The following is an 11,303-nucleotide window of genomic DNA, read 5'->3' on the forward strand; positions in this document are numbered from 1 at the left end:
TCTTAACTGAAGGTTCATTATACGATAATCTCCACATCGGTAAGATAGTGAAAGTGACTACACCAATTACTTGTGTTCTGGGTTGTGCACACATATCTGTGCAGTATCAGTACATACTGATAGTATATAACTTCTGCTCTACATAATGTATGTTGAGTTTCATGGGGTAATCTCACCTGTTCAAGCAAGACAGAAAACTAACAGTCAGAACTACGATTATTGTAATCCAGATCCAGAAGAACAGTTTGGGAGAGTTTACATCCGTCTCTTCATGTTCCACAAGCTCGGTATCTGTGAAAAAGGAGGAATTGCACAAACAGGTAAATATTATCAACAACATTTCTTATCATTACAACTTGAATAGATATGGCTTTATCTACAACAGACTACTTCAAAGAGAAGAGTTGGTATTATTATGTTACAGTCAGACGACTGACACACTGATTGTGTTGACATGGGACATATTACTGGACATAGAAATGAATCTTTCTTGTTTCCATCTCCATGTGATTTAAAATGTCATTTGGAAAGGAATTGTGACATTCACAGAAAGATGGCATTCATGATTACTGGAACTTTGGTTACGAGAGCAATGAGTGAATTTTCCAAACAAAACTATTCTAGGTTGCCTTCATATAGCTTGAATACTACTGAGAGCGGTTTTAACAAATAAACGAGCACGAAAACTACCCTACATACGATTAGTAGCAATAAACATGTTTCCCATTTGTAACATGTATTTTATCTGTATTTAGGCGAATACAATCAGGATTCTAGCAGAGTCCCCACGAACTGACTAATCACTTTACCAGTGTGGGAAATCGAGCGATGATCTTTACTCATAATGCAAATGTTTTATCATATAGATTAACATGCCACGGTCTCAAACTCAATTCTACATCACCGAGACATACAATGAAAAGATCATGTAATATGTATCGCGGTTTTATGCTTAAATTTAAATCAGCCTTTAAGATCAAACTGTCAACATGACGTCAGTTTCTCGAAAATCATGCATGCAGGTCAGCTTACGTTCTTCACAACGGGGACCTGTCCATCCGTCCTTACACTGGCTGTTGCAGTCCCCGGTGACGTGGTGGCAGGACCTTGGCTTACACCCTCTGCTACACAACCCGGAACAGTTTCGTCCATATGTCCCGTCAATACACACTGCAGATGAATATGTGGTACATTGCAATGATTGCATGTACTATATCATTACTTATTGCATATATCCGTGGGTCTTCAGCATACCATGTTTGCCACAAAAGGCTAATATGCTTGTCGTGAGAGCCGACTGATGGGACCGGGTGGTCAGGCTTGACGACTTTGTTGGCACATGTCATCCGTTCCCAATTGCGCACATCTATGCTTCTGTTGTTGATCTCTGAATTGTCTGGTCCAGACTATTATTTACATACCGCCGCCATATAGTCAGAATATTACTGAAAGCGGCGTAAAACTAAAGTCACTCACTCATATATTACATATGGAAATGCTACATACATCTCTCTTTTCAGATATAAAATTCCCTATGGGATTCCAAACGACTGAAATACACCAGTGGAAATACAACGATGTAAAAACACTGGTAGCAGAATAGATAGTGTGACCCGAACACCATGCACCATACGGATTGAAACCTCACTGTGTTCACATCTCCGACCTGTCCATCCATCTTTACACTGATAGTTGCAGTCACCGGTGACGTGGTTGCAGGACCATGGTTTACACCCTGGGTTACAATTCTGTCCACAGTCTTGTCCAAATGTTCCCGCATGACACACTGATAACGGTGCAAAGACATAGAGGAAACGTACAACTGGTCACCAATCACAAACCATCACAATAAGACGAAGGTCCATGTAAACAGTTAATTAAATAAACTGGACAATAATAAGCTTAACCTACTTCAAAATGAATATATGTATGAAAGGTATTTTATCTGTTTAATATTTATGTTTATTGACTTTGCAGAACAAATTCGTTAACATCGTTGATCTTCCTATTTTTTTGCCACTATCGACTGATTATTTGTTGGAAATACCACTGTCTAACTGAAATAAGTAAATTGCTGCTGGTCCCAAATGACTGACAGCAAACACATACTTTGTTTACATCGCTGACCTGTCCATCCGTCCTTGCACTGGTTGTCACATTCTCCTGTGACGTGGTGGCAAATCCCTGGTAGACACGTGGTACACGTCTGTGTGCACTCATGGCCATATGTTCCGTCATTACAAGCTGCAGATGAAGCAATGACACTCTGTGATACAAGTGTTCACTGTAAGCAGTACAAGTTGCAGATGAAGCAATGACACTCTGTGATACAAGTGTTCACTGTAAGCAGTACAAGTTGCAGATGAAGCAATGACACTCTGTGATACAAGTGTTCTCTGTAAGCAGTACAAGTTGCAGATGAAACAGTGGCACTCTGTGATATGAGTGTTCACTCGAACAGAATCTTGGAATCAACGCATTGCTGAAACGTATTTTTCGTCTCGCAAGACAGAAACTTGTTTTCATAACGACATAACTTTAAATCTTAACTCACTCACTCACTCTAACACGAAAGGGACTAGGTGTATCTAAACGATTCTTTAGATGTCAGTTGCTTGCATGTTATACCTGTCATCGGACTTAAACACGAGGAAGTCAACTTCACTACTATTGTACACATAAGAACTTACGCTCATCAGAAGAACATCCTTTGAACCTTTGTTTTTTACATTTAGAACTCATAGCACAAAGTTTTCAAATAGAGATTAATGAACTAGTGTGACTATTGCAATGTTTAGGTCTGAGGATCATTGCTGTCTGTACATGTCGAATTATTTGTGTTTAACCTTTTGTGTACACTCGTGTGCCCTGCTGGAAAACAGCATGTTCTCTCATTCTGGAACCGTTTGTGTTCTTGTAATTGTTTGGTTTGTGTGTGTAGTCATTTGTCAGAAATGTCAAAATCAATACCTCACGGGTGATTCATGTGTTTGTAATAAACCAAGGTGTACACAAAAGAAGAATAATTATTTAACCACGACATGTCTATCAGTTTCAAGCTTAAAACGCAAACATGTCGGACGCCATTTTACGCTATCATAACACGAACAACCGCCAGTATATGCACACATATACCCCAAATGGCATATATGTCGATTATCTCCTTTCATCTTTCAGACATACCGTGAATATCACTATGAATATGGTGTAAATATACAAGTATACATACTTGATATGCAGTTGATTCCTGTCCAGCCAGCCCTGCACGTGCAGCTTCCGTCAGTAGCGTTACAGTGTCCTTCCTGACACCCGATTGAACACTGCGTACAGTTTTGTCCGTCCATGTAAAAATCCTCCTTGCATTCTGGAAGGGTAGAGGGCAAGACAATTACTTCCGTCTTATAGCAGTGACAAAATCATGCCCTTATGAAGGTACCATCCTCATCCTGAATATAACCAACACCCGGTGTCATCACAATTTATTGTTGATTCGCTCAGGATGATTTTTGTCACTCTTGTAAATCTTTTGCCTTAGAAATTTGTTTTGATGAACATTATATAGAAATAGGCACAAATTATTTATAATATTTATGTGATAGAGGGTGTTTCAAATATGTATCCAGAAATTTATTCCTTATATCTCTGTTGGCATGACAATAAAGTATAACATGTATTTCACATCTAATAAAATTTAGATTGATGTTTTTGTTTCAAACAATTTCTTGAATATGGAGCAATACCTAAACTGAGATAAGTTTCAGCATTAAAAAGTATATAATTGGAACACTTATTTGTATTATATAGGTTTGAGTACCAATCTTGTGAAAGATTACTAATCAGTCTCTTCTTAGAAACAGAAATGAAACCACCAATGTCAAACAAATTCTCTGAAATCCAAACAAAGCCAAAGCTAAATAAAATATTTCAGATATGCGTCATGTTTTCAGAATCATGTCAAGACCTGAAGATAAAATATCTCTGTTTCGATTAGTTGAAAAAGGTTCATGGGTTTACATAACAATATATGGATGAACAACGTCTTTATTGTTACTCTAACGTCTAAATGAAAGAAGTTTACAAACCATTGCAGTTACTTCCTGTCCAGCCATCTTTACAGTTACAGCTACCGTCGGTTATGTTGCATGTCTCCCCTACACATCCAGCACCGCAGTCTACACAACGGTCTCCGTCCACGTAGAACCCGTTTCCGCACACTGGGAACAAAGCGTTGTGTTTGATCCAGATGACGAGACTCACGATGGAGAACAAGAAACGGTTGCATTTGAAATACGGTTGCATTTGAAATGTCATGTAGACATTTCGACATTTGCTAAATGTCTCAACAGGATAACGTGCTTTTAAACAAGCTTATCTGATTAAATCTGTTTTGCTTTTGCTTCATCCTTTAACCTAACTGAGAAACAAGAAAAGATACCACAGGAAAATATGGGGAGGTGTGGGCCTGTGCATTAAACCCAGGTCCTATATCAGTTGAAGCTAAGCAACGTTGTTCATGGAGACTCCTTGGATGGGTGACCATGTCTGGCAACTTGACTCCTGAGTTTCTAAGACTTCAGTCCTGCCCCACAAAGATGCACACTTGACATAAGGCACAGTGAGTGTGTTCATAAATTGTTTCTGTTCACCCAGCAGTCAATGGGTACCCGGTGGGATAGGTACATGCGCCTCACAGGCTGCTTGGGTTTTCCGTGGAAATACTGTGCTTACGCCTTGAGCGTGAACAAGTGTGTGTAAACAGGTGCTTTACAAACAAACATTATTATCAATATTCATGAAATAACGCTGAAAATGTCATGACCATTATTAGTCCGATGTTTTACATATTTACACACATGAATGAACCGGAACACACGTGTAGTATAACGGTTGTCTGACAAGTTTCTGGTTACTATTACTAAAGTTTTGATGTTTACATTTAGAATCCTTGGAAACGAAAATGTCAGAAAATATCAATTTCAGAACTTACACTCATCACATCGCTGACCTATCCACCCAGCTTTACATTGATAGTTGCAGTCCCCGGTGGCGTGGTGGCAGGACCCTGGTTTACACCCTGGGTTACACTTCTGAGAACAGTCTTGTCCATAGTTACCCTCATCACAAACTGCAGATGATGATGAACATTTTACCATGTAAATGTAAATAAACAACACACGATAGAGTGATAAATTTGACTACAAAGGACTACACACAAGAACACTCTCAAACATACGCGCCTAAACACACTCAACTCACCTCACTCACTCATGCAGTCATTCAGTTGAAAAAGTATGGGAAAGTACGATAGTGTCCTATGACGGGGTATACTAATGCATGAGCTCTATGTGCAGGCAATGTGCCTGAGTGTGAGCTCCATATATGCAGACTATAACTATTACTCTCATCCACAGCGGGTTCAAGGCACACTATGGGTAATAATCTGCTGATGTAACTGAAAATATTACCACACTCACGTGAACGATTCATCGAACTGACGTCGAGGACCTCCTGTAGTTATACGGCCGCTATGGCTATATGACAATGTTACATTTAAACTAACTCACTCATTCACTCACTGACACACATACGCCATACTTGATGTGCAGTTGATTCCTGTCCAGCCAGTCCTGCACGTGCAGCTTCCGTCAGTAGCGTTACAGATTCCTTCCTGACAACCGGCTGAGCACTCCGTACAGTTTTGTCCGTCCATGTAAAACCCATCCTTGCACTCTGGAAGGAGGAAGTCTGTTCCTCTGACCAGTTATATGTTACATCGACTTTATGATTTAATAAATTTATCTTGAACTTGAACCTACTATATGAATGTATACCTACCGTAATCCTGGGGAGGTATTTATAAAAGAACTAAAGTCTAAAAAAATACTTAAGCTCCAAATGTAGACTTACGTTTCTGAATTAACTAAGTCAATTTTTAAAAACTTAAGACAAAACTTAAGAAAAGTCTTAGACTTTTTTTAGAATACCGCTTCTAGTACACAGTAATTAAGGCATACAGATTCTAACACTTCAGCTTTCAGTAAGGCATACGGATTTACACTAAACAGGTATACGGACAGTGAAGAATACAGAATATAACACTAAGTGCAGCAGGGCACAGTGAAGAATACAGAATATAACACTAAGTGCAGCAGGGCACAGTGAAGAATACAGAATATAACACTAAGTGTAGCAGGGCACAGTGTGAATACAGAATATAACACTAAGTGTAACAGGGCACAGTGTGAATACAGAATATAACACTAAGTGTAGCAGGGCACAGTGAAGAATACATAGTATGACACCAAGTGTAGCAGGGCACAGTGTGAATACAGAATATAACACTAAGTGTAACAGGGCACAGTGTGAATACAGAATATAACACTAAGTGTAGCAGGGCACAGTGAAGAATACATAATATGACACCAAGTGTAGCAGGGCACAGTGAAGAATAGAGAATATAGCACTAAGTGTAGCAGGGTACAGTGAAGAATACAGAATATAGCACTAAGTGTAGTAGGGTACAGTGAAGAATACAGAATATAGCACTAAGTGTAGCAGTGTACAGTGAAGAATACAGAATATAACACTAAGTGTAGCAGGGTACAGTGAAGAATACAGAATATAACACTAAGTGTAGCAGGGTACAGTGAAGAATACAGAATATAACACTAAGTGCAGCAGGGCACAGTGAAGAATACAGAATATGACACTAAGTGTAGCAGGGCACAGTGAAGAATACAGAATATAACACTAAGTGTAGCAGGGCACAGTGTGAATACAGAATATAACACTAAATGTAGCAGGGCACAGTGAAGAATACATAATATGACACTAAGTGTAACAGGGCACAGTGAAGAATACAGAATATAACACTAAGTGTAGCAGGGCACAGTGAATACAGAATATAACACTAAATGTAGCAGGGCACAGTGAAGAATGCAGAATATAACACTAAGTGTAACAGGGCACAATGTAAATACAGAATATAACACTAAGTGTAGCAGGGCACAGTGAAGAATACAGAATATAACACTAAGTGTAGCAGGGCACAGTGAGGAGTAAAGAGTATAACACTGATTGTAAAACTGATAACGTGCAGAGCATAGTAAGGAATACAGGTCAAAACGCTGATTATGTGTAGCGTACAGTATGGTATACGGATTGCAACACAGGTCATTTTGACTTGACATGTATCCTTAGAAATCACACAGAATGTACAAAATAACACTTGTGTAAATAGACACTAAATTTCGACATACACATGTTTTATAGATATTACATACTGTGGCAGCCACTTCCTGCCCAGCCAGCTTTACAGGAACAGCTGCCATCTCCAGCGTCACACACGTCCCCCGCACACCCGGCACTACATTTCATACAACTGTGGTCGTTTCCAAAGAAACCGTCCATGCATTCTTTAAATAAAGCGTACGGAAAGCGACGGATAATTAAATTGTTAACAAACAATCCGACATAAAACATAAACCAAGTCATAAGATAAAGTCAGCGGTACATTTTCGATTATTATCACGCTGTCTTGACGCAAAGGCTTATGTTAACGACTAATAATCAAGATACCGAGAAGAGAAATATATACATAATCAGGAGACAAAGTCCACGGTGCAATTTCGAATCAAGCTCTCGTTAAGTAAAAACTTTTTGAGGCGAATGTCATTTTTGTCATGTTAATATTTGTATACTTTCCTCGATGAAACATATTCTTAAAAATATTCTGATGCATATTTTGAAACGTATTCTGAAACATACTCTGAAACACTGAGTACAATGCTGTAAGGAGAAGTGTAGGGGCATGACTGACGTCCCTGAAAACGATGAAATAGCTTTCCAGCTACCCTGCTTTTATTGCATGTTTGGAAGGATTGTTAACATATTTCTATTTACTGGTATTGATGAAGTGTTACGTTACCTTTTACCGCGCTATTTATCACATAACTTCTTTGAAACATTATAAAAATCGAATCCAACTGATATATATTTTGTTTTTAATGCTTTGGGTTTTCGTACCTATTGTGCATCCATATCCAGCCCAGCCAGGTGCACAGTTGCAACCGCCGTCGGCCGCGTCACATTCTCCACCGTCACATCCGCCTCCACACTGTGTACACGCCTCTCCTTCCGTATAGAACCCAGGTGGACAGGCTGATATACAAAGTCACTGTTGAATTCCATGGTGCAAGAATGTATCCAAACTTGAAACCGCTGATTTTGAGATTCAATGCCAACTAAATGATCCATTGAAAGAAATTAACTAGTGGTTAAACAAATCAGGCTTTCTATGCTGTCTCAGAAGAATATCACGTTGATTGCTTTCGTCATTCTTGAATTGATATTACTTGTTTAACTCTGCAACCACTAGTCCAGTTATAATGCGTCAGTCTGTAAATAATTGAGTCTGGACCAGACAATCCAACGATTACGACAAGCACGATACTGGAAAGATTCCAACGGAATCCAATTACGCTCAGGTCGTGTTAATACACACACTTTCGTTTTTGATCGAAAACGTCCCGTTAGGGTAGTATTATACAGGTTATTTAGACAGAGATGTTTCAAAACCAGGGTAACTAAATGATGTGTTACTAAATTATTAAAGTGTTCTTTTGCATTTGTATGTGTTTGATGTCTTGGGTCTTCATCGACTGATAAATTACTATGTTTCATAAATACTGACTGATACTCTTGAGATCAAGCTACAAAATAGCGTTTTGTCATACGAAAGAAGTGACAAATGCATTGGTTTAGTGCACGTCGGTAAAAATAACTATAATGAGTGTGAGAATAGTCTCCAAACTGGCGCTGTTCTTAATTAGATCAATTATGGTCACAACGGCATGATAACACCAAATCGGCGACATGTATATATTATGTAAAAATACTTACATTAGTGGTTGCACTGCTAATGACTTTATTTTTTTGTTTTTTTATATTTTTTTTTGCATTCAGTCAGTGAGATTATTTATCATGAATGAAGCTCACATGACCAAACTCTATTACTGAGTTGATTTAACCATGCATATGTTTCATGCCGCAATACCATACAATTGACTGAGAGTGTTGGGGCGGGGAAGTGAGGTAGGCATGTTTTTTGTAGTTATACCTGATTTTATAGTTTATGCAACAGTCCTACCTACAGAGGATCAGTGAGATGGGATGATACTCGTGAAAGATCATTTCATTGTTTTTTTTATCAGAACGCAAACATTTAATGCGCTCATGAATCCGATTCATGTTCAGAGCAAATCAATGCTGCATCGAATGTATATACACAAAAATATCATGTCACAGTAAGAGTCGAAACATAACCACATGGAGTCTGCTAAATTTCCGTGATGCCTGACCGTTGCGTTGTTGTAAAAGGTTACGCAGTTGTATCGCCAGCATGTCACATTGTATTTCACTCCCTAATGTAATATCGCCATTGAAAAAAGGAGTCCTACTGGCTGATTCGTTAGTGCAAACATTGGATAATGTGACGGCCTGGGGGAATAATGTTGTTAATTGTCATCGGCATATGTAGCCTTTGTCTAAGTACTGTAAATGTGTCTAGTATTCTGAAACACTTTCGAAAGGTGTTACCCGTAAAGGTCTCCAGCAATCCATACTTGTAGGCGAATACGAGGATCGGCTGGTCAAGCTCGCTAACCTGGATGAGACATACCATCCTATCCCAACTGCACTGATATTAAGCACTGGATTGTCTGGTCGGGGCCCGATCATATATAAACCGTCTTCCTACGGCTGAAATATTGCTGAAGGGGGTGGGGATATCGCTGTAACAGCCTTCGATTCTAGAAAGGTTTAGTCATCAGTCTACAACAGCAGCAACGGTTACAACATACTCAGTGTGCAGTAAACTCCAAGCCAACCAGGCCGACAGGTACAACGTCCGTCTTCGCGGCTGCAGCCACCATCACAGCCCTCACTACATCGTCCACGGCAGTCAGCCCCATAATACCCAGGCTCACATTCTAAGAGCAATTGAAGAAACAGAGATAATGTAGTGTTATCGTGATGTAAGAATCACGTGCTTTTTATTGGTTTGCATAGAAACGATGGTGGAAACTGATTAAGTACAGAAAAATATTCTCTAGAATTATTGTTCGATGAATTTATGTCTGTCAAATATTCCGTATATATGTTGCACATTCTTTTTAATCAGTTGTTAAATATTCTACATTTATGTTGCGCGCCCGTTTTATCAGTTTTCAAATGTTACAATTCATTTCAGTCAGGCATTTCATGTGCATGCTGTGCACCCCTTTTATCAGTTGTTAAATGTTTTAATATCTAACACTATCATGCACCACGTGTAAACAGTTGTAAAGCTTGCAGATGCAAAGTAAGGGAGTATTAACGCAGTCATTAACTATGAACATGTGATTAGACCAAGGAATTCGAGCATGATGTGCTACATGGTGTATATTACATCTTAGGTATACAATTTATAAATACTTTACAGTTCCAGTTATGCGTAATACTATTCTTTGTCATAAACACATGACTGTCTGTATTATCAAACGCCTGTGAATGAGTGAGTGGGTTAGGATTTAAGTCGATTCTAGCAATATTCCAGCAATATCACAGCAGAAACAACAGAAATGGCTTCACACATTGTACCCATATGGGGAATCGAACCCGGGTTTTCGGGCTGACGAGCGGTAGCTTTAACAGTTGAGTTACCCCACCGATCGCGTCAAAAGCTTTGAAATACTTCCGAGATAAACACGCGAGTATATTCGGTAATTATAACAATTGATGTAACAATTATATTTTTAACTGCTACAAGAATGAACAATCGAGATTGCATACGAGAAATACAACAGTTGAGAATGAGCATGAGAAATGCTTACATTTAAATGACACAGAAGCAGTGGTGAAACTATCACTTACCAGCGCTTGGCTTACACTGAAGCAACAAGAGCCAAAGAACAAAGAAGCGGTGCATTGCAAACCCAACACATACAATCGACCAGCGAATGTCAAACTGAAGCTAATGGACGTAGATGCACTGCTATTAAGCATTGTTATACTGTGTTCTCTGGTGTGTGTTGATTCATTACACTGTTGATCTTTCGCTGATCAGTCACCCTACCTCCTTGCACTCAGTACTGAGGAACCATGGCCGAAAAGATGTGAAAAGAAACATAAAAGATATGTGCATTCCTTTAACAGATAATAGGAGCAGCCCATTCACTTGTGTTAGTTAACTACAAGCGCTGAACCTTTCAATAAGCTACGGTTTGTACGATTTGTGGGGAATTTGTTCCTTACGCAAAATGCAC

General features: G+C 39.1%; 1 protein-coding gene across 1 annotated transcript in view; it reads right to left on the bottom strand.

Moving 5' to 3' along the window:
* Positions 1-11,001, bottom strand: part of LOC137291586 (multiple epidermal growth factor-like domains protein 11) — a 156,585-nt gene extending 145,584 nt beyond the window's left edge. Inside the window, exons 1-10 of the mRNA XM_067822968.1 lie at positions 10,912-11,001; positions 9,861-9,989; positions 8,026-8,160; positions 7,284-7,415; positions 5,596-5,730; positions 4,988-5,125; positions 4,083-4,214; positions 3,230-3,364; positions 2,128-2,244; positions 1,649-1,786 (exon numbers count right to left, since the gene is read on the bottom strand). Of these exons, the coding sequence (XP_067679069.1) occupies positions 1,649-1,786; positions 2,128-2,244; positions 3,230-3,364; positions 4,083-4,214; positions 4,988-5,125; positions 5,596-5,730; positions 7,284-7,415; positions 8,026-8,160; positions 9,861-9,989; positions 10,912-10,966 (1,246 nt within the window). The 5' untranslated portion in view covers positions 10,967-11,001. The remainder of the gene's footprint in view (positions 1-1,648; positions 1,787-2,127; positions 2,245-3,229; positions 3,365-4,082; positions 4,215-4,987; positions 5,126-5,595; positions 5,731-7,283; positions 7,416-8,025; positions 8,161-9,860; positions 9,990-10,911) is intronic.
* Between the last annotated feature and the right edge of the window lie 302 nt (positions 11,002-11,303).

Source organism: Haliotis asinina, chromosome 7 (assembly GCF_037392515.1).
Source record: "Haliotis asinina isolate JCU_RB_2024 chromosome 7, JCU_Hal_asi_v2, whole genome shotgun sequence".
Taxonomy (NCBI): Eukaryota; Metazoa; Mollusca; class Gastropoda; order Lepetellida; family Haliotidae; genus Haliotis; species Haliotis asinina.